Genomic DNA, 26,331 nt, shown 5'->3' with positions numbered 1-26,331 from the left:
TGGGCCTGGGCTCCTCTGGGAATGCAGGGGGAAGAAAGCTGCTCCTCTGGGAATGCAGGGGGAAGGAAGCTGCTCCTCTGGGAATGCAGGGGGCAAAGGCTGCTGTGCTGTTCCCAGGTCAGATTGGATCCAGGTAGGAATGCTTGGCTCCTCCCCTGGGCAGAGCCTCTCCCCATGGATGATGGAATTTTCTCAGCCATGCAGGGACACTCAGTGGCCATGGACAGCAGAGATCTCCTGGAGGGAGGATTGGCTGTGGGATAGATAAAGAAAAGTGCCCAATGAACAGAGGAGAACTGCCCCAGCTCTGACAGATGGGAATTGAACACACACTCCCATTTCCAACCTAAGACCTCACCAAGGAGAGCACAGCACCTGTGTGAGAAGGAGAGGAGCTCTAGGTTGGTCAGGAATCATTTCCAGACATCCAGAAATCTAATTTCCAGATATGTTCCAAGGAGCCCAAGGCACAAACCCACGGCAAACACATGACAGAGCAGAACCTGAGCCAAGGCTGAGCTGAAATTCATCCCCTGAGCCCTCCAGTGAGAGCCAGGGGAGTGACATCCCAGTGGGGCTGCCCAGGGCAACCAGAGCCAGGTGGAACACATGGATGGAGCTCCTTTAAGGAGGGATTTTGTTTAAGAACTCCTAAATTACCCTGACAAAAGGGTAGGATGTGCAGATGAAGTGTCTTCCCTGGCTGTGGTACTGTCTTCCCTGTGTTCCTTGCAATCAGTAGTGCCAGTGGCTGCTGCCATCTCTTCTTTCATCAGATCATCTCTGTTCTCTTCATCTCTGTTTTCCCCAACCTCACTCAAACTTTCCCACCACAGCCTCATTACAGATGCTTTTCCCAAGGAGCACCTACATGATTTAATGCCTTTCTGGTGCCTAATCAAGCATTCTACTTAAAGAAGTCCTAAATTAGCCTTGCGTGTTCCTTGTCAGATCATTAGCCACATCGGCTTTCATGCTATTTTCCACTTAAATCTGGACTTTAAGTGTTTTCTCTCTCCAAGCTGTTCTAAAGAATCCTGTTATTTATCAAATAAAAGGTCTCAGTTGCTGTTCTGGTGCCACAACCCCCCAGTGCTGGGGATTTTTGCAGTGTCCTGATGTGACACTTAGACTTGAGCTCCTGTCTGCCCTGTGTTGCTGTTTATAGCAACAGTGAGCACTCAGCCTATTAAAATTTGGGGTTTTCTGCACCTTCAGGAGAAGGTAACCAGAGTCTGGTGCTTGGGGAATGAGCATCTTTGGTGTAGCAGGTTGATAGTTAAATGTGCAACACTACAGACAGTCCTGGTTTGGGAGGATGTGTCCCTGTACCCCAGATCAGGGAAATTATTTGGTTCTTAGAAAGCCAAAGGAAGATCTGTGGTGTTTGCAAAGAAAAAAGTCCTTTACAATTTGCTGCAGGCTGCATAGTCACCCATGTGAGAACAAGCCTTGCTTTTTCTAGCATTTCTTGTTAAAATCCCTGCCAAATCCCCTGCCTAAAGGGTAATTCATAATTTCCAATGTTAGCAATGCTAGCAGACTCCTGGCCTATGGGTCTGCATTTTTATACATATCCCAAATGCATCTAATTTGCCACTTAAATGCTCTGGGTTGTACCAGGGGGAGAAAAGCTTCCGAGATCAAACGGTAGGCAGTGTCTCCTAATAAACTCTGCTAAGATGCTGTGGAGCAGGGCTCATCCTGCAGGGAGAGCAGCTCCAGGAGCTCGGGAACAGCCTGTGAGGAGCAAACAGAGCTGCAGCCTCAGCCCCAGCACTCACCACTCACAGAGACAAATTAATTCCAACACTAATTCCTCGTGCCAAAACTCAGTAAATGTCCTGAAACTTGTTTGAAACTAAATTATTGTAAATGCAGGTGAACCCAATGGGAAGAAATGACAATGTCTGACTCAATTCAGAAGGCTGAATGATTTCTTTATTATAACTATGCTAAAATACATTAATATGCTATATAAAAGGAGGATACTCAAACTACATACTACTTTCTCTGACTCTCACCCAACTCGTGACCCTCTCTGAGAGTCCAGCCCCAGGTGGGTTGGATTGGCCATCAGCTCAAACAATCCTCACCAGAATCCAACCAAGCACTCACCCCAGGTAAACAATTCTCCAAACACATTCCACATAGGAAAAACAAGGAGCAGAAATAGAAATTGTTTTCTCTTTCATTTCTCTCTGTGCACCTCTATGAAAATCCTGAGAGGGAGAGAAATGTGCTTGCCACAAAAAATCTCCCTTTTCTTGGGAAGGAAAGGTTTGTCCTGAGCCAGGAAGGCTGTGGGCAGTGCAAGGAGGCAGCAGGAGGGGTGGGAAGCTGAGGTGGCATTGGGGACTCTACCCTTTGGTGTCCCCAGTAGCCCAGAGAGAGCTGCAGATGGGACCCGCCCAGCCTGAGGTTCCTCTGCAGCTCTGAGAGCCTCTCTGTGCTAAGGAAGCAAAGGGAAAAAGGGAAAAATGGAAAAATAATCATTTCCATTAAGCAACAGAACAGACATCACCCAGCTGCATCTTCCTCCATAGAAATCCTGCAAAGAATAGGAAAAGGAACTTGGAGGAGGAAAACTTGAAACCCAGGGGGTGTTTCTTGATGGCAAGAGAAGGGGGCTGGAGGCTGTGAGAGGGGAAGGCAGGAGCCAGGTGCTCCTGGCAGAGCTCAGGGAGGAGAATTTGGCTGCACCAGCTTTGAGTTGTGTGGATTGGAAGAGCTGGAGGTTTGCAGGGAGCAATAATAGAGAAGAATAACTTCACAAAGCAGTAGGGAAACGCTGGGATCTGGGACTGCTGGGAGAGCAGGGATGAGAGGTTAACACAGCCCCTGTGGGCTGGGATGTGAACACAGATCCCAAAACAGCTGGAGCCCCAAAACAGCAGCCTGGTTGCCTTCCCAGCCCATCCTGCTTGTGTCCAAGGAGGAGGGGGGTGACAGGAGTTGTCTGTCTCTCCTGCCTGGCAGCTGGCAGCTCTCCTCCTCCTTTATCACCCTGCCCAGCTCATTGCCAAATTTTTATGCAAAGCAGAGAAGCCTCATTAAGTGATGCTGGAAGCACTCCCCTCTTGGTGTCAGATGTGACACCCATCTAAGTGAGCAAAATGTTCTGGCTGGGTTAATGCTTTGTGCAGGTACAAAATGATTTGGGAAGGTGCAGAGTGGGATGAAATCCGGCCTGGGGAGGAAGGAGAACTGACTGAGCTTGCAAAATGTGTCAGTCTCAGAGTTGGGAAACAAGCCCAGACATCCTCATTGTAAGTCTGATATTCATCTGCACATGCCAAATGCCTTCTGACTTCCCTGACAGAGCTCCAGGGAGCAAATCCAGAAGGACAGTGACATCTCCTCTGGTTTAGCAGCATTTCCTGCAGTCCATGGACAGGCAGAGCTTCGTTTCATGCTCCAAGCCCCATCCATGCAGCCTTGGGAGGGATTCCTTAGAGTCTGGTCCTCAGGGGTTCAGGAGGTGTTTGGACAATGCCCTCGGGCACAGGGTGGGATTGTTGGGGTTGCCCTGTGCAGGACCAGGAGTTGGACTTTGATGATCCTTGTGGGTCCCTTTCAGCTCAGGATATCCTAAGATTTTCAATCAGGCAGCCAAAGGTGCTGCTGCAATTGCTACTGGGTGAGTTCATCCTACAATTCCTCATGGCTGGAACTTCCTCTGTCCATCACTTTCAGGAGCATCTGACCCACAAATTGTCAGCTCAGACCAAATCCCTGTGGCAGATGACTCTGTGTTATGTTCAGAGATAGGATGGGAACTGGAGTATCCCCAGCCATGAGCTGGGTACCCAGGTTGGTTAGAGATTGGGGTACCTCTGGAAGGGATCCAAGGGACCAGGGTGCCACAGGGCTTTGATTGGATTGTTTTTCTCTGAAAAGGGTTGTGCTGATGGTGTGGTGAGAGCAGAGGGCTGGGACAGCACCTGTGCGCCTCCAGGGAATCCTTCCTACCTGGGCAGGTACAGGGAGCACAGCACCTTGAACTGCTGGCAGCCTCTAGCAGTGGCAGGGGGAATGGCAAATTCTGCCTCTTCTGGATAATAGGAGAAGTAGTACTGAGATGGAGAATCCCAAATTAAAGCACTCTAGGCATTGCCAGTGGTGTTTTTGAGGGCTACTGGGAGAGCAGGGGTGGTAACAGCACTGGCTTCTGCTGCTGAAAGGCAGGATCTTAGAGCTGCTGGAGGAAGATTCTCCTGAACTGGGGTCTGAGTAAATCCCAAACACCTCAGAGCACCTGCTGCCCCCAAAATGGGGTCAGGCAATGATTATATTTTCCTTTTTTGTGGTAATTCCTTAATTATGGAGGTCTCCAAAGGTTGCAGAGGTGGCACCTGTGCAGCTGGGTCTTGCACTGGAAGCAAGAGTTCATTTGCTTCTCCTCTGTTTGTGCCATGTAAAAATTGTTTCCATCTGTCAGCTGGAAAGCAGAATAGAGGATGTATAACTGCAGAATTTGTCAGATAAAGCAGTGTTTAAAGTATCCCTCCTCCCTGCATCCCATTCCATCTCCTCTTCCTGGATCTTGTCTCATTCAGGACATTATTAACTCTCTCTCTGTAGCCATGGCTCACAGCACAGCATCAAACCAAACAGAGCAACAGCTGCTTGAGATGCAGCAAAATGTATCCCTCTGCTCTCTTAGCTGGAGGCCTTGGCCCACACCAGGGAGAAGGTAAAAAGCAATTCATCCAGGAAAGCTGGAAAATTCGATCTGCTGTACCAGGGAGGGAGATTTAGACCCCATGATAATCCCTCTATTCCCAAAGGCCCTGCTGGCATTCCTCCTTTCCAGCAGGGACACAGGCACAGGGAGATGCTGACTTGGAGTCTTCATTCAGCTACCCAGGTGAGCAGCTACTCAAAACCTACTATGAATTCAGTTATCCTCATATAGTTAATTCATACAGTTTAGGTTGAATGAAGATATTTTTATTCCAGGCTAAATGAGGTGTTTTTAATGTCAGCTACTAAATTACGTCATGTAATCTGCTGGCTGCCTCCTGCTGAAGCAATGAGTGTCTGTGCTTGGGAGAGGCAGAGTAATTTGCCTGCAAATGTCTTCAGAGCAGCAGGACTGTGACTTGACGCTCTGAGACATGTGACAGAGGTGCTGTGGGGCTGCCAGGAGCAGAAACCCCTTCCCCAGTCCAGGGAGGATCCAAGAAGAGGCAAAATAAATCAGGAGAGGGCTGAGACTTGTTGCTGGCTCTGCTTCTGTAGAGAAATAATTTCCTCACTCGTGATTTAGATTTTATTTATTTACCAGCTTTTTTTTTTTTTTTAATGGGAATCTTGTTCATGGTACTTAGGGGCAGAAAGTGGATGATGGGGTGGCAGCTCTAGCTCAGGTTATACAATCACAGACTGGTTTGGGTTGGAAGAGACCTTAGAAACCATCTCATTCCACCCTCTAGAGACACCTTCCCCTAGACAAGCTTGCTCCAAGCCCCATCCATCCAGCCTAGATCCAGGCTCAGGCTGGTAATTCAGGAATGGCCACTGTGCCCACAGACTGAGGCCAGCTTTCTCCTGCAGTGTCTGACTCCTGATGGCAGCAGGAGAAAGGATGTGCTGCACCAGAGCAAGCCTGAGGCTCAGCCCCTCTTCCCAGTTGGCAGCTCTTCCCTCTTCTCCCACAGCAATTCCCTGACTCATTCCATGTGTTGTGGATGTGTGGAGCAGTGGCTCCTGCAAACCCTTCATCCTCTGCGGGCTGCCAAAATCGTGGCCATTTATTTTGTGTCTCCAGCACCTTCCATGTGCTCACAGGGATGGAGTCCCACATCCCCTGCTGTGGGATCTGGGCTCTGGTGTCTGTGCCACACCTGTGGCAGAGCTGGAGTGTCCCCACGTGCCCAAGTGGCTGCTGTGCCACTTGTGCAGCACTTGGGAGGATCTGTGGATTATCCACGTCACGGCCCTGCAGCAGCTTTGCTGCCTCTTTGAGTTAAGTCCCTGGGGGACAGAACCCTTCCTACTGCCTTTGCCTCCACGGAGGGAGGTTGTGCTTCCACTGAGAGAAACCTGGCAGGAAACAGGCTGGGCACCTTTAGCCTCTGGAAGTGGCTCTGGAAGAGCTTGGGCTGAGCAAAGCAGGGAACTCCAGCACCTGCAAAGAGATTGCGAGTGGGGCTGTGCAAAGGGTGTTTAACACTCCCAGCAGTGCTGGCTGCAGGGTGAGCTGCTGCTCCTGCATGGCCCAGAGCTCAGGCAGGGCCGCAAAGGCAGCTCCTGGGGAAGGAATAACATCATTCCCTACAGTAATCCTGCTGGCTTTACCTTCTGCATCTAAAGTGGTGAGATCAGGTGCCATCTAGTGTAAACCCTTCCTCTTAATGCACATCTGACTCCAACCACTTATTTCTGTTATTTCTTCCTTTCCCTGCTTTCATAAGCAAGCTCTGAAACACTCAGCTGCTGGAATAAAAGCAATTCAGCCTTTTCCCAGGAGATTCTGCAGCAAAAAACCTCACCAAGTCCTCCTGGTGCTGTCTGCAGTGCTAAAGGGAAGGTAGGAGAGAGATCCTACAGCAACAGCAGCCCAGATCCCTACAGATCCCCCACCTTGGGAAACCATGCAGGGATGGGATGGGATGGGATGGGATGGGATGGGATGGGATGGGATGGGATGGGATGGGATGGGATGGGATGGGATGGGATGGGACGGGACGGGACGGGACAGGACGGGACGGGACGGGACGGGACGGGACGGGATGGGATGGGATGGGATGGGATGGGATGGGATGGGATGGGGGGTTCAGTCTGTGGCTGGCGGATGGCACAGCTTCTCTGGGCTGTCCCACGTGCCCCTGGACAGGTCTCCTCCCTCTGTGGCATATGCAAAATGGTTGTGGAAATGGTTTGCTGCAAGGAAGAGTGAATAGGCCTGATGCAGCCTGTGCTGAACTCCGGAGGAAATGCTCCCCCATCCCGGACAGGGTGTGTTTGTGACCATTTCTATGTGTCCTGCCCTGGGTTTCAAGGCAGATTCCACAGCCCTCCCACCCCTGCTGCTCTCTGTGCTGGGTGTTCCTGGGTATTCCCTGGTCAGGGTCCCTGTGGAAGGAGTTCCAGCCCTTCCAACACCCCCAACCCCACCACCAGCAGTGAGGGCAGAAGACTGAAACCCCCCTTTGAGTGAGAGCTGCTATAAATCCATTTGGCACAGATCAGGGCAGAAATATGTCTGTAAATATTTATTCTTTTCACTCCTGCCAGTTGACTCAAGAACCATCAGCTCCTCGTGTTGCAAACGTGTTTTGTGCTGATGGAACCAGAGTGTGCCTGCTCATGGAGAGATGCATGGCCCCAAACTCCCTCCTCGTGCAAAGCTGACTGGAAAATACTCAGTTTAACTCCAGTCTGAGGTGTGTAAAGTCCTGTGGAAAATTAGGGGAGCGTGAGCTGATGCCTTGAATGTTCCCACCAGGGGATTTCTCTCTGTGAGGACACGGGGAAGAGCCGGGGCTCAGGGCGGGTGCCAGAGCTTTGCTTGGAGCAAACCTCCGGGATCTGGAGCTCGCAGGGCAAGGCAGTCCTGCCTCGGGGGAGGAGAATGAATACTTCAAAACGGAATCAGAGTCACTGGGGAAATGTGACGGGCTTTAAACGATGACATAACGCGCTTGTCTTGTCTTTGCTGCCGGTGCTAATGAGCAAGAATTGAGAGCATTAGCGATCTATCCGCGGCATTAGCGCCTGGGGGCAGCGGATCGCAGCCCTAATGAGCCTCATCCTCGGCTGCCAGCGCTGCCACTGTGCCTGCCCGCCGCTCTGGAGCTACTCAGGCTTTACCACAGCACTGCCCGTCACCTACACCTGGTTGTAGCTGGGTCTTGTCACCTTTGTCTCCCTAAGAGATGCCAGAGCGCTTTTTTCCTGCCTTCTGGCAAGTGTCGGAACTGTGATGACACCTCTGAGAGGGGTTTTTGATCTGTTTTCTCTTGGCCATTTGTCACTTTAGGAGAACTTAAGGCATTCAGAACAGATTTTAACATCAAGAACAGATTTTCCTTCTTTTGATTTGTTTGTTTGTTTGAACTAATATTTGTTCTCCCAAAAGCCTCATCTCTGCAAGAAAACCAGATGGGTTGGGCTAGAAACAAACAAATAAAAACCTGCAGAGAAACAGAGAAAGGACCCTGGATTCAAGCTTGTCCTGCCTATTATTACTCTCTCCCCAAGCTCCCAATTCCTCACGGTGGGATTCTCAGTGGAACCTCACAGAGCCCTTTCAGAAGGTCTGGGCTGGCCACGGTGTGATGGGTGCAGGGAGGGAATGGTGCCAGCTTCTTGGGCAGGAGATTGGGCCACTGGAATCTCCCTGATGGTAGGAAATGAATTTTGAAAAATCAAATGGCCGATATGATGGATTAGATGTCTTTGCCCCACTACATTTAATCGATGGCAGTGGGTATTTATGGCATTATGTACTACAAATCTATAATGATTAGTACCTCATTAACTTTATCTTTTGATTGTCTTCCTGCAGTGCTGCAGTAAGGGAGCCCAGAGCTCTGCACGCCCCTCCAGCCTGGCAGGGATGGGTTTGCAGGCTGGAGGAGATGAGAGCGATGCTTTGGATGAAGAGTGCGACCCTGTAGCTCCATTACCCTCTGAGTGAGTGGAGGAATCTCGGTGTAAATCACCCGCACCAGGAGAGATGCTCATTGGAGGCTCCAGGCCACCAGGATCTCAATGCTGGGGTGGGGAATTGAGGATGAATTTCCCGGTGCTCTGGCAGCATTCCAGGGCTGTCACAGCAGGAGTGAGCTGCTCCACAGGAATTTTTGGTGTTGTGCTTCCCGCGGGGCACAGATAGATGCACAGGTGTGGCAATCCAGAGCTTCCCTCTGGCTGCCCTGGCAGGTCTGGGACTCTGGCAGGGGTCAGAAACCCCCCTGGACAGAGCCCCCAGAGACACTGGCTGTGATCTCTGCCCATGGAAAAGAGTTTTCAATCTTACAGGATGAATTACAAGCTCTCAGTGTTTGATATAAGTAATAATTAAGTGTGGCACGGATGCAAAAGTAAAATTTTAGGATTCTAGATGAGGGGTCCAAAGGGGACAAGATGGAGGAAATTGGGTGTGCCTTGTCCTTTTTCTCCTTCTTCACACCCTCCATGTCTCACTGTGGTGTTGGCATTTTTCTGTTGGTTCAGGCTGGGGACACACTGTCCAACGTAGGTGACAGATATTGGCACGTTCTTGTAAATGCAGCCCAGGGAGTTTCTGGTATTTAATGTTTGTAACATCCCACTGAGGGCAGAGCCCCACACGCTGCCCTGCAGGACAGAGCTGGGCAGGGCAGCAGAACATGTGAGAGATAAACAGAATAAACAACCTGGAAACAGCACAGACCAATTATGGCTTCTGCTTTGGCAGGGGGCTGACAGACAGAGACTTTCTAAAATCTCAGGATCATCAATACCTCAGATTCTGACACACAGGGAAAGGAACAGTCTCAGTCAGGAGCTGTAAGGAGCACCCCCCTTTCTGCCCTGGAGTTTGTCCCCCAAAATGTGCAATCACTCCTTGCAGCTGAGCTCTCCTGCTGGCAGGGCTGAGTTGTGCTCCTGGTGCAAACCTGATGCAGGGATAGTTTGTACCACTGCAGTCACTTCCACCGATGCAGAAATGCTTGGGAAGCTGGCCCATAAATCCTGCCAGACTGACAGGCTTTCACAACCAGACTGATAAATGTATTTGAATTAGGTAAATGTTTTCAAATGAGATAAATACCTTCCAATTAGATTAGCTCTGTATGAGTTTGTCAATTCCCAGTGTGAGTGAAGCCCCTGATTTCCCCACCTGCTGGGAGGCTGAACTTGTGCAAATGAGCTCTGCAGAGCTCAGGTCTGATGTGAAATTGGTGGATGTATTAACAGAGCTCTTCAGAAAGGGACTGCGCTTCTCCCAAATTCATTTGGGACTTCCCAGCCAGCCCCTGACATAAGAAGGATGTGGAGCTGCTGAAGTGAGTCCAGAGAGGACTCTGAAGGTGCTCTGGGAGCTGAGCCCCTCTGCTCTGGAGATGGAGAGAGATGGAGCTGCTCAGCCTGGACAAGAGAAGGCTCTAGGGTGTGGATATTCTCAATTCAGTTGAAGAAAGAACAGAGATATTCACACCAGGGAGAGCTCAGAGTCCTTCCAGGGCCTGAAGGGGCTCCAGGGGAACTGGAGAGGGACTGGGGACAGGGGATGGAGGGACAGGACACAGGGAATGGCTCCCACTGCCAGAGGGCAGGGATGGATGGGATGTTGGGAATTGGGAATTGTTCCCTGGGAGGGTGGGCAGGCCCTGGCACAGGTGCCCAGAGCAGCTGTGGCTGCCCCTGGATCCCTGGCAGTGCCCAAGGCCAGGCTGGACAGGGCTGGGAGCAGCCTGGGACAGTGGGAGGTGTCCCTGAGGTGTCTCTGCCATGGCAGGGGGTGGAACCAAGATGATCTTTAAGGTCAACCCAAACCATTCCGTGGTTCTGTCAGTAAAGCATCCCAGCCTGTGTGTCAGGTGCTGCGCTCCAAGAGTAGCCAAGACCTCCAGCAGGGTGAAGTCCCTGCCTGAAGGGTGGACACTGGGCTGGGGCAGTGGTGGGCCCAACAGGAGGAGAATTCAGGATTGGGGGCATAAATTTGCACTTGGTGACCCCCTGTGTACAAGGTCAACCCCAAATCGTGCAGCAAGGCACCACTGAGGACAAAGACTCTGTGCTTCCCCTCCATGCTGCAACGTCCCAGCCAGTCCTGTGCCATGCAGCTCCTCTGTGGCAATATTGGACTTGTTTGACAATTTCTACAGAGTGAATAAACCCAGTCCTGTGCAGCAAATTATTCACAGCCCAAGGCTGCCTCCTTCTGCAGGTGCTCCCTATGGCAGAGCTCTCCAATCCTAAAATGGCCTTAGAATCATGGAATCACAAAATGGGTTGGTTTGGAAGGGACCTTAAAGCTCATCCAGCTCCAACCCCCTGCCACCAACCAGGCTCACTAAACTCAGTTGTCCCATCCAAGGACAGTCAGCCCTCAGGAACAGGCTCTGTGGCCTTAAACACCAAATTGAACAGCCAAGGTGCCCAAATCAGAGAGTGGCACGGACCTGATCCTGTGCCAGTGGCAGCTCTGCCTGTCTGTGACACCCAGGCCCACGTCGTGACTTAGCTGTGATTTGTGCTGAGCATTAAAAGGAAAAAAAAAAAAAGCTGATGACGCAAGTGGCTTTTTCTTTCAGGCATTTCAAGCAGGACTGGAGAGTGCATAAGTGCAAGAAATTGCTGGAGAGGGGAGGAGGACTGCAGCTCTTAAATCATCTGGCTCTGCCATGCAGGGTTACACTCAGTGGTGTTGGCACTGTGGAGAGATCACTGCAGGCAAATCAGGGGGGAGCTTCTGCTCCTTGAACAGCCTTTTCATCAGAAAATGGAGAAAATGTAGGTTTGTTGGAATGTGAGTTGCTTTGACTTAGGGTTTTAGTAAGTGTCACAGCATTCCAACGGCTTCAGTTGAAAATGTGGCTGGGAATACAGGTGAAACTATTGCTGTCTGTTTGATTTGATTCAGTTTTTAATCCACACTATCTAAATGACTGATAAACTCTGTAGTGTCCACCCCATGGAAACATTAGGGTTTGGTACTAAAATTCTCAACGTTGATGTTCTCTTGCACAATGGAAACCACCAATTCCTACTCAAATGAAGCTGTTTGGGGCTGGCTCTGCTCAGGTACAGTCTGAGTGTGGCCCTGAGCTTTAGGAGATTTGTAGATATGCAGACACAGAAGGATTTAAGGAGTGTCAGAGTTTCCTACCCCCTCTGTCTGCTTGGACCCTGCTATTCAGGACCTGCCCCAGCTGGGATCTGTCAAACTGAACTTGGTCTGATGAAGCACAGCAACCTCCATTTGTTGGAAACGTGGTTTATGCTCATAATGCAGATCTCAAAAAATCTCAATTGAAAAGATGATTTCTCACGGCTCCTATGGTTTTCCTTCAAATCCAACTTCTGCCTGTTATAGCTGGAGCTGACGAGATGGAGCCTGAGCCTGCTCCCTGCACCGTGGGGAACTTGTGAGCCTGAACCGTGCTGGATTCAGCTTTGCTGCAGGAGGGATGGTGCTGGAAGCAAAGCACCCAGGAGTTCTGCTGGAAAACCCTCTGGATGCTTTTCCCTCTGCTCTGGCTCCTCCTGTGAGCACTCAGCTGCAGCACTCAGCTGATTCCTGCACATGTCCAGGCTGTGCAAACCAGCCTGGCCAGGGCAGAGGATTGGGAGCCAATCTGCTAAACAGGGATTTAGCCAAGAGGCAGCCCCGAGTGCCAGCCCTCTCCTAATACTCTCTTAAGCAGCACAGGCAGCTGCTTCTTCCTCCCTGGCCCTCCTCACAGTTCACCTCAGTCCTCCAACTGCAGCAAGGCATTTCCAAGCAGAATTAGGTTTTGTTGGCTTCTTGCTACAGTGCCTTTTAATTAGGAGCACAGCTGCTCTGGAAACACGGAGCTCACTTTTCACAGAGTGCCTCTGGAAAGTGATTACAGCGGATTAAAGCAGAAAGGTTAGGCAATTTATTCAGGTGGCACTTAGCAAACGCATTGGATTATTTTGTGCTGCAAGGATGATTTAAAAACTCACAAGAATAACACCTTTAGGGCTCCCACTGGCCTTGAGAGACTCTGCTGGGCAAGGCAGGTGGTGGAGCTGAAAGCTGGGAATGAGCAGTGCCCGCTGCTCTGGAGCCCTCCACTGTGAGTGGGTGCTGAGGTCCCTGTCAGGTCCCCACCGTTACCAGAGGCTCAGTTCAGCCAGGAGCTGTCCCAGGAATTATTGTGGACTCTCAGCGTCCATGAATCTTGTCTCCAGAGGATGTTTGTAGGTGATGCTGTCTGTACCTGGCATTGATCCTCTGCTCTGAGCACTTGCTGCCAACTCCGCCCGGCAGAGCTCCCATTCCAAATCATCACAGAGTCACTGAGGTTGGAAAAGACCACCATGATCATCAAGTCCAACCTTTGACTGATCCCCACCTTGTCACCAGCCCAGAGCACTGAGTGCCACATCCAGGCCTTCCCCAGACACCTCAAGGGATGGGGCTTCACCACCAATGGTTGGGGTTAGGAGGTCCATAAAGATCACCCTGTCCTACCACCCTGTGAGCAGGGACACCTTCCACCAGCCCAGGTTGCTCCAAGCCCTTTCAAGCTGATCTCAAACACTTGCAGGGATGGGAGAGCCACAGCCACTCTGGACACCCTGTGCCAGGGCATCTCCACCTTCAAAGGGAACAATTTCTTCCTAAGCAATGCTGTAGGTTCACTTTGATGTGGTGAGACTCTGGTCCTTGGAGCCCTGCAGCCCTGCAGGGTATTGCACACTGATTTTATTCAGCAGCATCACCTGGGCTGAGGAAGTTTGGAGAGGCTTTGCTCAGGTGTGGGAACAAGAGCTGCATGAGCCCTCTGGCTCTGCATTTGGGAATGATTCTGCTTCTGAAAAGCTGCTCTTTCCCCTCTGGCCCAAGGCCATTTGCTGCTCCCTCTCAGCTGCCTGGCTTTAGTGTTTTCAGCAGTGGAAAGCATAAAGCCCCCAGAAATCCATCAGATCCACGTCAAAGCTGAGGCTCCATGAGAAGACCTCAATCATTTTCTTCTCCAAAGGGAAGGCAGTGGGAGCCCCTGTCTGGAGCGTAGGGTAACGATCCAGCTTGCCAACGTGTGAGCAATCTAAATGTCAAACTTCTCTGAGGAGAAACTAAAACAGGGAGCACATCCAAAGGGAAGGCTCGGAGCTGTCCTGTGGCAGCAGCAAGTGGATGGGGCACCCCAAGGACGAGCAGTGTCTGCTGCCAGGGCTGTAGTGACAGCAAGAGAACAGAATCATTCCCAAATGCAGCTACACCGTGTGTTTCTGCTGGGTAGCACTGGACTGGAGTTGTTCCGGGACTGGGAAACCGACTTTGTGATGTTTTGGAGTAGAGATCAAAAGATCAGGGACCAAGTGCCCCCACCAGGCAGTGGTGGCCATGGAGCAGCCCTGGTGGCTCTGCTGCAGAGGGAAGGAGTCAGCGTTCAGGAGCACACATCATCATGGGATATAGAATTCCATGCAGGTGCTTTTATTGAGAGCTCTGGGAATCAGGGGTACAGACCCAAATCTGACTCCAACACAGCTTTCGAGCTGAACATATTTTATATTACATCCTTATATAACTTACATATTATTAAACTCATATTTTTCTATTGTATGCATTGACATGAGTTTCTCGTGATCTTTCTTAGGCCCCTGACCACAGTTTCTCATGATTATTCTTACAATTAAACAGTAATCATATTTAATTACTAAACAATCATCACATCTAACAATTATATCATTTATCAAGTACTAGCTACACAGGTGCAGTTCTAGCAAGGAACAAGGCCTTCATGTACGTAAGGTATTTATTTTTTTCCAGGGCCTACTAAGCTTATTTTTCCTTTTAACCCTAAATCCCCATGATTTTAAAACCCTTTTACTATCAAAGGGATGGATGTGCTGCTCCAGGCTGGAGCTAGCGCAGAGCAGGGGCAGCTCTCCCTGCATCTGCTCGTGTTCACACTTTGGGAGGCTTCGTGTAGGATGAAGAAAGGCTGGAGGAGCTCAGACACGGCGCTGGTGGAACAGCAGTGCTTTAAATAGAGGAGTCTGAGCGGGACTGAGCACTCACATCGTGTCTGGGTGCAATTCAAAGGCTTGCAGTACCTTGCTTGCCCTTCTCTCACTTGGTTTGGCTGATGTAGGCGTATTTTTGTTTTTACTCATTTCTCTGTCCTATATTGTCCCTTTTTCTTTCCAGTAATGTTGACTGCTCCATCTGCTTATTTATCAGCCACAGTTTGAACGCGAATTTCAATTAGCAATCTGCTTTGTTTAGTTTTGTTTTAAACAAGGCATTGAGAGCTCCAACAAAGCTATAATACATAAAGCTACTTGTAATGCAGCTGTTTAAGCTCTTCCATCATATCCATGAACAAAATGAATCCTACTGCTATCAAGATTCATCTGATGAATTAAGTTTAATCCTCCTCTACTGTAGCAGATGGAAGGCACTTCAACAAAGACAGAAAGATTTCAAATGACTGAGATGGAAAATGGTCTTGCTCAGGTGTTCCAGAGATAGACAAGAAACGCAAAGCTCACGTAGTAAGAAATAATTAATCCAGCAACCAGAAAAGCAGTTCCTGGATCTCTGCACTCATTCCTGATGCTTCTATTTTGGGTCTGAGGTCACAAGTTCTGGATGTGGAGGCAGAGAAGAGGGTGGCTACCTGTGCAGGAGGTGGGAATGTGATTCCCTGAATCCCACCTATCCAGGTTTGCAATACTGTGTGCCTGAGGCCCTGCCAGCTTCTTGATCATCGGATCTGGACCACCAGGATCCCTCACAGGTAGGGCTTCTCTGTCCTGCTTGTGTTTGCTAAATGAGGAGTTAATTGCTGGGAGTTTGGGGTGGATTCCAAACCCGACATCACAGAGTGCTTGTGGTTGGAAGGGACCTTACAGATCATCTCATCCCACCCCCTGCCATGGCAGGGACACCTCCCACTGTCCCAGGCTGCTCCCAGCCCTGTCCAGCCTAGCCTTGGGCACTGCCAGGGATCCAGGGGCAGCCACAGCTGCTCTGGGCACCTGTGCCAGGGCCTGCCACCTTCACTCAATTCTTAAGAACAATTTCTTTCTAAGATCTAATCTAAATTTCTCCTTTTTAAAAGCTGCTCCCCCAATCATAGATTTTTTCAACACCCCGTCAGTAGCAGATGTGTGTGAATTTCGTTTAGGTGTGATGAAAACAAAGCCTGTGCTGAGCTGAACGGGTGCGTCCCCAGCACCACAACTCAGCAGTTACCGTGCCCAGCACTGTGAGGTAACAACAATCCCACACCTGGCACGCCGGGCAATGGAAAAACAACCCGCGGGTCAGGTAACGGCTCCGTGCGCCGTCCTCAGGTGTAAAGCGATCCCTGCCCCGTGTCCTCTGCCGTGTGTCCTCACCCCGAGCGCGCTCCCACGCCGGGACGGAGGGAAGCTGCGGAACTCTGGGATGGACGCGATCCATCCCGGGAGGGCTGAGGAGAGCTGCCAGGACTGTCCACCCTGCGCAGCTCCCGCCTGCGCCGCGGGCAGGGCTCGGCGCGCCGATGAGCGCTGATGAGCGGGCACGCTAATTGCGGGTCCCGCGGGGGCGGGCGCTGGGGCGGGGCGGGGGGGTCCGGTCCCGCCGCCGGGGCCGCTCTGTATAACCGGTCTCCCGGCAACGGCGGCCGCGTCATTTCCTGGGGAGCCGCGGGCGAGCGCACGGCCAGGTGGAGCGGCGGGGCACGGCCAGGTGGAGCGGCGGGGCACGGCCAGGTGGAGCGGCGGCGGCCGGCACCGGCGCTGCCCGGGGGCTGCGCTCCTGCCCCGCCCGGCTCCGCTCCTCCCGCCTCGGCTCCGCTCCATCCCCAGTGCGGTTGCGGTGCCGCGGCGATGAGCGCGGAGCTGGACGGCGTGTCCGTGCACTCCTCCTCCTCCTCGTCGGGCTCGCTGGGCTCGGCGGCGGGGCCGGCGCCGCGGCCGCTCTCGGCGAACGTGCGGCGGCTGCACCAGGCGCTCACGGCGCTGCTGAGCGAGGCGGAGCGGGAGCGCTTCATCCTCTGCCTCAACGCCTACCACGGCCGCCGCAACGTCTGCGACCTGGTGCGCTCCCTGCGCGCCCTCCTCGACGGGCCCCGCCGCCGGCAGCTGCTGCCGCTGCTGCGCCTGGTCCTGCCGCGCTCCGACCAGCTCCTCTTCGATCAGTACACGGCCGAGGGGCCCTACCTGCCGCCGCCCGGCCGCCCCCCGCCGCCCCCCGCCCCGCCGCCGGTGGTCCCGGGCGAGCTGCGGCAGGTGACGCTGCGCCGGAGCAAAGCCCACGAGGGTCTGGGCTTCAGCATCCGCGGCGGCGCCGAGCACGGCGTGGGCATCTACGTGTCGCTGGTGGAACCCGGCTCCCTGGCCGAGCGGGAGGGGCTGCGCGTCGGCGATCAGATCCTGGGGGTCAACGGCAAGTCCCTGGACAGGGTGACCCACGCCGAGGCGGTCAAGGTAAGGCGGCTCCGCTCCGGGGGATGTTTCCTCCATCCCGCCTTGTCCCGAGCTCCGCTGCGCGCCCCGTCTCGCTCTGCCTCTTGGTGCGTGTCCGTGTCGCCCCGCTCCTCCTTTCCCTCTTCCCCTCCCTGGGTCTCATCCCCGTGCGCCCCGTCCATCCGCGTCCCTCCCCGCCAGCCGGTGGGACCGGAGCCCCCCGGTGCCGCTCTCCGGGACGCGGCGCCGGGAGCCCGCAGCCCTCGGCGGAGCGGAGCCGCTCCGCGTTTGCATCGCGCCGGCGACATGGGGACCAGCCGTGCGCGGAGCCCGGCCGGGAAGTTTGCGGTGGCAATAGCGGTGCCACCCACGGCAGGGACCGGGCTGCCGGGGTGGCTCCGGGCACGGCAGGCTCGTCCTGCGCTTTTGTCGCGCCTCTGAAACGCGGCGGTGCCCGCTCGTGGCTCGCCTGCAGCCTGGGAAGCTCGTGGAAGATGCAAATCTGCGTGAGCCGGGTTTTAAGGGATGTACTCCAGCCGCTCTAGTGGGTTTCTCCTCGCAAAGATGGGGAAACTGAGGCACGGAGAAGCAGAACAGACCCCCGCCCACACCAAGGGGTGCATCGTGCCCGAGGCAGGAGCAGATCCCCGACTGCCCTCTGAATGTTCCAGGGGGAGAAGGAGAAGGTTACACAACTGAACTGGGGGCTCCTGCTCTCCCAGCACAGCTCCACATGCCCCGGAAACCTGTTGTAGCCCATAACAGCACGGGGGCTATCGATAAAAGCTTTAATGTGGAGAGAGAGCTCCATAAACTGTGGGGTTTTCACCTGAAATACGGGGTTCTCATGCAAATCCAGGTCTGAGTGTCCCAAACCATCCCTAGAGCTGATCTCGTGGCTGGTGGGCTCTGCTCGGAATGTTCCCGAGGCACGAACCTATCGAGCTGGAGAATCGACTTTTAGAGCAGCAATTTGTAGGCAGCGTATGGAGAGCTGGGATCTGGCGTGACAAGGCTGCTTTCCAGCTGTTTGTGCTTTAATTTTTCCATAATAAGCTAAAGTGGTTCTGTTGGGAGCCTGTTCCATGTGGAGCCTTCCTCTGACAGCACATTAATCTTGCACAGCTTTGAACACTTCTCCCCTGCCGACCTGTGTGTTCCCTGCCCCGGCTTTAAATCAGTGCCCTGGGCAAGGGCACGACTTCCAGGCTGGAAATGAGTGCCTGGTAATTCTGAGAGCAGAGGAAAGGTTTGTAGGAATTATTTTCCTCTTGTTCCTAATGATAGGACAACAGCAGGGTAGGCTTGCAGTTGTTAGTGTGCAATTTCGTGGCTTGGAGATTGCAACCCCCACATATTTTGTTGTGGCATTGGGATGGAGAGGAACCAGGTGTCAGGAATGCTCTACTCCATGACTTCATCTCCAATTCATTCCACTCTGCTGGGTAATTCACATCACTTTCTATTTGTTCTCTAATATAATGTAATTGATGCCTTTTAGACATTATTAATTTTGAGTGAAACTAAGTGCTTCCTGCACAGAAATAATTCCTGGAGGACGTGGCTTGCCAAGAGCTATATTTTGTTAATATGCTCCTGATAGGAAAAAGCAGCTTAGAAATTGTCGTCTTGTGAGCTGAACTTCTTTCAGCAACAAATTCATCACTTGCCCTGTGCTGGCACCTTCTTGAGCTCCTGGGTTCTTTTCATGTCTGGGAAGGGTTTTTATGACCCACGTCGTGGTGGTGGAAACATTTTTGCTTGGGAAGAGTGACAGAGTGATTTACAGTATGGCTCCAATAAACCCTTGGGAGATTCTAAAATGAACCAAGTGTTAATTTGCCCTCAGATGCTGCATTTGGGAAGGGGAAAATGAAGAGATCACCTTCAGCGATACTCAAGGGCAGCATTTGAAGGTTTGAGGTACAAATACTTCGGTGTGATGTTTTGGGTGTCATTCAGAGTGTCAGAGCTGCAGGGATGAGAGGTGGTGATGGGTGGCTTCATTTTGTGCTCTCTGCTTCCCCTTGAAACCTGGGATCTGGGGCAGTGGCAGCTCTGCAAAGGCCCCTGGCTGTGCTCTGGTCTCCTGAGGCAGATCAAGCTCGCTGTGTCCTGCCCTCCCCACCAGCAGCTCCTGGCCTGCCCTGCAGTGGGGCAGTGGAGAGGGAACATCAAACATCAGCTCTGCTGGTCAGAGCTTGGTGCTCACAACCCCAGAATTGGGGATTTGATCCCTCTCTTGGCTGTTCATTTAAGAGTTGCACTCCATGATCTTTGTGATGCCTTCCGACTCAGAACATTCTGTGATAAACCAGAGCTGGCTTTGGTCCTGGAACTCGTGCACACGCCGTATTTGGGATCAAACAGAGAGAGCTGAGAGTTAGCTTTGCTAACACAAGCCCCTGGCCGTGTGGCTGATCTCTCAGACACTCTCGGCTCCCCGGGCCAGAATGGTCTGGTGGGAGCTCGGCTCCGGTCCCTGCGTGCGCAGCGATGCTCCGGTCCTGCGGCGCTGCCCGGCGCTGTCCTGCAGCCGGAGCCGGCCGAGCAGGGAGCCCTGCTGCCCGTCACAGGCACGGCGTGCTGCGCTCGCACAACCTGTCACAGCTCCCTCCTGGGGCTCGGGAAGGCTCCGGGCTGAGCGTGACAAACTTCCCGAGCCGCGGAGCCGCTCGGTGCCCCGGGGTGCTCGAGGTGCCCGGCTGGGGCAGCTGCCCAGGCAGAGCAGGGAATTAATGCAGTGTCTGGATTTGTTTGTGCAGCCTTGGATGAGCGTTCCCACGGCAGCCGCTGCGTTCCTTTTTCAAGTCGTGGTGGCTCTGTTGCCTTTCCGTGAGCGTGTGGCTGTGCAGGAGCAGCCCAGCTGCTTTTATCCCTTCTCTCGAGGATGCTGGCAGCATGGTAGCAGCAATTTCTGTTCACTCCTGGGATTTCCAGGCGTCACTCAGTGATGCAGCAGATGAGAACTGCCACAACACTGGGCTAAGTGACCCGTGTGATGTCCCAGCTCAAAACCCGCTGCTGGCCTGTCACCACTGCACTGGTGTTTGCAGATGTTTGCAGCGTAAATTAGATAAAAAGTGGCATTCTGACTTCAACCACAAGATTAGCCCAGCACTCCAAATCAATTCCCTTAATGACCAGCTCCTTAACCTTTGCGTGAGCACGGGAGTTTTATGCCTTGTCTGCTCTGAGCTCGGCTGCTCCATCCAAATCCAAATTAAATGACTCCATTACAATTACAGCTCCATCATTGCAGCATTCATGAGTGCACTTTAGCAAAAGATCGCCAGCATTTGAATTATGGGGTAAGTGGAGAAGTTTGTGTTGTCTCCCATATTTTTAGAGTTCACTTGGCTTTTATCAGCCTTGCTATTTAGGACATTATATTCTGTCTATACACTATATATATATATTATTATTATTATTATTTATGGTGTATATGCTGCTATATTTTAGCAGTTGTGCTGAAAGTTAGTATTGATGAGCTGTCACATGTTATCCAGAGGATTTAAAATCAAGGTGCTTGTGGCTTTAGACCATCAAAATTTTACCAGGGAGGTGTTTCCCCAATGCTCTGGGGCTGGCATTAAATTCACACTCCTTTCTCCCCACTCCTTGCCTTTCTTGTTTTGCTCTAGGATTTTATGTTCTTTGAATAAAAAGACGTTTAGGGAGAGAGGGGATGAAAAATGGAAAAGTTCCTGATTTAGGATTTTGCTTAATGAGCTACACCAACCCCAAAGAGCTGCACTGGCCCAGCTGTTCCTGCTGACAGCTGGGCAGATCTGGATCAGCTTGAGCAAAATGCCCGAAACTCCACTAAAATTTGGATGTGCTGGGCTTGGGGAGTTTGGTTCTTTGGTGCTGGTGTAAATCTGTGATGGCTTTGCTGAAGTCACTGGGCTGGAATTGAGTTGATTCTGGAGGAACTGGAGTAGTTCAAGTGCCCTGCCTTGGGTTTTTCACCCGTGGAGAGAGGCTGGAAGGGGCTGGGGAAAGCCTGGGATGAGGCTGGCAAGGCAGAGGGGTCCAGGATGGCACTGCCAGCCTGTCCTGTGTCCCTGTGACACAGGGCAGGAGGGAGGGGGTCACACCCAGGGGGTCTCATCCTCTCCCTGGCCTGTGAGAGAAGGGGACTGCATCAGGGTCACACCTCAGCCTGGGAGAGAGGGGGATCTCATCCCCAGCCACCACCATCTCTCTGCTCCAGCAGGGCTTTTCACTCCCTCCAGCCTTTCCATCTCCTGCTCTGATGGAAGTGTAAGTGTGCATCTAAAAATAATTAAAAAGATATTAAAATTCCTTCTATATCCCATTACTGTGGGTTTTCCTGCTGGCAAACAAAGTGATCTCTTCAAAGACTGTAATACTTCATAAGAAAGGACCTCAGGTGTGGGATTGCTAAAAGACCTCTGAGAAATGACAGCAGAGATGTGCAGTCCTGAGCCTCAGACATATTTAGAGCCATTTTTCTTTCCAGCCAGCTTCCAATAAAGCAAATTTCATGTCATTGTTTCTTGTGGTGCCAAATTAATTGATCACCGACCTGACACTGCTGATTCAATCCCCACAGCACTGGGGGCACGGCTCAGAGCAATGAGTGCAGCTTGCTCTGGTTGGGTTTTGACCCTTCCAAGTGCTCGGAGCTGTGGATGAGCAGCCAGAGCCAGGCTGGGCTGGCTGAGGGGTGAAGGCAATCCACTGATCCCTGATTCTGTGATGATTTCAGCCCTGTTCCTTTAACTGCTGCGTGCTTATCGCAGGCTCTGTGTTTTTAGAAGGTGCTGAAGAAAGAGGCTTGGAACTTCTCCCCTTCCCGAGGGAGCTGGGGGAGCTGGAGCATGGAAAAGGAGGATGTGACTAGCATCCACCCCAATAGTTAGAGTGGTAATCACTTCCTGCATCTCTGCATCGGCTCAGGAACACAAAAACCCAAAACTGCACCAAAAAAAAGCACTCACAGCTTAAAAGGCAGGTGCTGTGTGATGCCAGGGGCTCCTGCTGTGCCCCTCTGCCCTGCAAACAGTTTCCATGTCAGCTCCTGCAGTCAGCAGGATGGGCAGGGAGAGGGTGGAAAGTGTGAAGGCACCAGGAGGGAAAATAAGGAAAGAAGGCACCAGGTCACTCTGGAGCTTGGAGGCATCTGCGTTTAAACTGACTTTTAAAGCTCCTCGAGGGGGAGGGCTGAGGGCGGTGGAAGGGCTGCTCCTGGCTCCGGGGGCAGATCTGGAGCTGTGGTGGAGCAGGTTGGAGCACTGGAGCTCACCTGGAGCTGCTCCGCTGGCACCGGGAGCTCCAAAGGAATTCCTGGTGCCGCTTGGGCTGGGGTGGAGCTGCACACCCAGCCCGGGGCCGTGGGCTTGGCTGCTCCACCTGCCCGAGGAGTCGCTTGTGTTTGCTGCTCTGCCGCTGGTTTCCCTCCGTGGGTAAGTTCCTGAGTCATCTGCTTCCCTTCATTTCACCAGCAAATCACAATCAGCCCTAATGAAATCAAACGACTTTATAGTGATGCAAAAGACTGGAATGAGGGCCTTAATCTCTCCTCTCCTCATAATGCAGGGATGATAGGACTTGGCACCAGGACTGGGTGTTCATCAGGGTTAGCATTGTCAGGGCATCCTGGAGCTCTTGCAGCATCAGTGTTATTTAGGGGGCTCCTTGTAAATAAACAGTTTTGCCTCAGCAGAGAAATTGATAAGATAACCTGGAGGATAAAAGCTTATTTCCTTCTAGTGGCCTTTGGAAGAAAACAAAAGCGTCAGAACTGGTGAATTAAAATATCCTTTACCCAGTCCCCCTGTCCTCAGGGAAGAGGATGGATTTTCTTGACACTTTCCCCGATGCCACGGAGAATTATTCAGCTCTCAATGCCCTCAGTTAAAGAGACAAAGCAGCTGCTGATGTGATTTACCTTGGGTTCCTTGGACTGGATGCTCTGGGTGTTCTCCCTGCCGGGAGCACAGGTGGAGCAGAGCCTGCAGGAGCTGCCGGGCTCAGGGATTGCCTCGGAGCCCCTCGGGCTGGGAGAGGCTGGAGGGGGCTCTGCTCTGGGCAGGCTCTGCCTGGATGTCCTCGGTGCTTCATCCAGCATCCTCCTCACTTCCCCACCGTGGGACTCAGATTCAGTCAAAGAAAGAAATGGAGAATTTCTGTACAAAAGAGCAGTGCATTTTGAATAAACCAGAGTTTTACTCTCCGCAGCCTTCGGGTCAGTCTTATTCCTGCCCTGCCTCGACAGCGACACCCCACAATGATTCTTCCAAAATTTTTCCACCCAGGAATTATGGCACTGTCATATTTAGACAATATGATGCTTCACACCGCTCCTTTCAGCCCTGCTTGGTGTGGAGCAGCATGAGAAGACCCGAGGAAGCAGGAGGCAGTGCTTTAATCTGCATTTCCCTTATGCCTCCCCTGAAAGCACCCAAACAGCTTTGGTTGTGCTTTGTTTCCACAGTTATGTGGTGTTTTCTGTTGTTTGTAGAGTTGCCCGAGGGCTGCACTGGGCAGGGAGCAGCGTGCAGGGGTGGGAGGTTGCAGAGTGGGGACGGGGAGGTGCCAGCCCTTGGAGGGCTTGGGGAGAAGGTGCTGGAGCTAAGATTTCACTTGACCTTTCCCGGTGCAAGGGACGTGGGCTTCCCGATGCCTTGGGGCTAAATGTGTGCAATCACCATAATTATCCATCGATTTGCATTGATTTGCATAAGTGCCTCTACTTGAAAGCCCAACTGCTGTCCTTTGCCTTGGGAGAGGGGGAGAGGTTGGACTGTGCCTCCTGCAGCTCCGTTTGTCCTCCTGCAGGTCACCCCGGTGTCACCTCTGTCACCCCTGCATCCCCTGGACCCTGGTGCCCGCTGCTGTCCCTCCACCTGTGCTTCCCTCAGCCTCCTTCCATGTCCTGCTCTCTCCTCCTGCCTCGGGTCACCTCCTCCCGTTCCAGTTCTCTCGGTTCCTGCCAGGTCAGAGCACTCCAGGTGCCGGTGCCTCTGCTCACATCCAGCCCCCTGTGCTGTGTCAGGCATCGTGGGGCTGGGAGACTCAAAATCATGGAATCCCAGACTGGTTTGGGTTGGAAGGGACCTTAAAGCTCATCCAGTTCCATACATAGGGACACCTCCCACTGTCCCAGGCTGCTCCAAGCCCCATCCAGCCTGGTCTTGGGCACTGCCAGGGATGCAGGGGCAGCCACAGCTGCTCTGGGCAACACTTGTTCCAAAATATCTCTCTGCAGTCCAGGACAGGGACAGTTTCTCCTTGCTTCACCTGGCAAATTTGGCCATAACCAATGTGCAGTGGGAGCTGCAATAGCCTTTTATCCATCCTGCCTGCAGCTGATCCCTAGAACAAACATTTTGGGGGCAGGAAATCCTGTGCCTGCTGTCCTGGCTCAGCAGAGGAGCTTTTTAGCTGATGTGGCTCATCCTGCTCCCCTCCCCAGCAGCCACAGGGAGATGCTTCATTCCCCCTAGCAGCAGGATTGTTTTGCTCAGTCCATCTGATCCCACAAGCTTAAACCCACCTGAGGCCAGCAGGAACACCCTGGCACGGAGCAGGGAACAGCGGCTGCACAAATTTCTGCCGTCGCTCCCTGCACGCTGCAGAACGCGCTGTAAAAGCTCCCCCTGCCTCCCTCCTGCGGAACTGGTGCCTTGTGAGGGCTGGAACAGGGACTGGACAGAGCTACAGAATAAAGCAGGGATTTATTAAAGCATCTCCTCCATGGATCCACCTTGGGCAGCACCAGAGCCCAGCCAGGGCTGCACCCAAATGACCCAAAATGGTCCCAAAATGCACGAGCGCTCCCGGGGCTCTCCCTGGGATCAGTTCTGCTCCATTGGCACCTTGGAGTTCATTGTCCCATTCCAGCTTCAGCCCAGGCAGTCCCATCCTGCTTGTTTTTCTCTCTCCAGCCCACGGTGTTTGTGCTCCTGGGCTGAGGTTTGGATCATTTGTCCTTGGTGCCCAGCTGGAGCAGGAATTGTTTTGTGTCCGTGCTCTGTGCAGAGCTCACCATCCTCTCATGTGAAGATCAGACCCACAGACTAAAGCAGCAGAGAATGTGAAAAATAGAAAAGCTCAAACCTGAGGCATCAGCATCTCAGCTTTCCCTTTGCAGCTTTATTGCCAAAGCTGCCTTACTTTCTGGGGACGTGTTGCCAAATTCCTGGTGCTTTGCTGGTTGATAACCTCTGCACTGACCTTTGGAGCTCACCAGCAGAGCTATGCCCATTATCCCGTGCCCATTATCTCGTGCCCATTATCCCGTGCCCATTATCCCATAGCCATTATCCCGTGCCTATTATCCCGTGCCCATTATCCTATATCGATTATCTCGTGCCCATTATCCTGTGCCTGTGAGAAGATTATTCAACACGTGCCCATTATCCCGTGCCCATTATCCCGTGCCCATTATCCCGTGCCCATTATCCCGTGCCCATTATCCCAAAGCCGAACCAGCTCCTGTCCTGCTGGGAGGAAAAGCAGCTGGGGGCTGTGCCGAGGGGAAGCATGGCTCATGGTTAATGCTCCCAGTATCCAGCTGGGACCTTCCCACTCCAACCTCCACGATGCTCCTTTATTCAGGGAAGGTGATGTGAGGGGTGTCCCTGGCAGAGGTGGCTTCGGGCAGGCTGCCAGGAGCATCCTGGTGATCCACTGCCGGTATTTCTGGCATCTCTGCTCCTTCTGGGGGGATCTCTGGAGGTGTTTTTACAAATCAGGGCCGTTGGGAAGTGGGGCATAAGAGGGGGGAAATGGTAAAAATGAGAGAGGAGAGTCCTCAGTGATGTGAGACCTGCAGGGTTTCAGAAGGGTGGTAGCTGTCTCTCTGGATCCTCGGAAAGAACATGATGTACTGGGAGCTGTTTGGGTTTTATGGGGGTTTTTGAAGGCACATGAAATGTGTGTATCCTTTTTTGATCAGTTTAAACGATCTCCTTCCCTCTCAGAGGGCTTGACAGATAATTAAATAGAGTGTTGTTAGGGGATCAGGGGCCTCATGGAATCAATCTGCCCCTCTCTCTGGCACTCACTGCTTCTGCTGACATTTCTGGGCAGTTGGTGACTGTTTCCTGCTAAAGGTTTTGGCACTAATTCCCAGATTCACATCAATGATTTCTTTAAGCTGGGCTGCTGGCAGGTGAGCTTGCACACAGTGCTGCCAGCCCTAAACCTCCCACCCCATGGTCCTCAAACATATCAGAGATGGGGCAAAGCCAAATCTTTTCTGAG

At 52.4% G+C, this 26,331-nt stretch overlaps 1 protein-coding gene and 1 long non-coding RNA gene across 4 annotated transcripts in view; both read left to right on the top strand.

Moving 5' to 3' along the window:
* LOC110480267 (uncharacterized) overlaps positions 1–26,331 on the top strand; it is a 219,012-nt gene that overhangs the window by 39,954 nt on the left and 152,727 nt on the right. The window lies entirely within an intron of this gene.
* WHRN (whirlin) overlaps positions 16,326–26,331 on the top strand; it is a 52,137-nt gene continuing 42,131 nt past the window's right edge. For 2 of the 3 annotated variants that reach the window (XM_077787816.2, XM_077787815.2), the window contains exon 1: positions 16,326–17,115. In XM_077787816.2, coding sequence (XP_077643942.2) covers positions 16,516–17,115 — 600 coding nt within the window. In that variant the 5' untranslated portion in view covers positions 16,326–16,515. The remainder of the gene's footprint in view (positions 17,116–26,331) is intronic. The other variant, XM_021548085.3, reaches the window with a different exon arrangement.

Source organism: Lonchura striata, chromosome 17 (assembly GCF_050655825.1).
Source record: "Lonchura striata isolate lonStrDom1 chromosome 17, ASM5065582v1, whole genome shotgun sequence".
NCBI classification, from domain to species: Eukaryota; Metazoa; Chordata; class Aves; order Passeriformes; family Estrildidae; genus Lonchura; species Lonchura striata.
The sequence above is the reverse complement of the archived record's forward strand: the minus strand, read 5'-3'. Positions and strand labels throughout refer to the sequence as shown.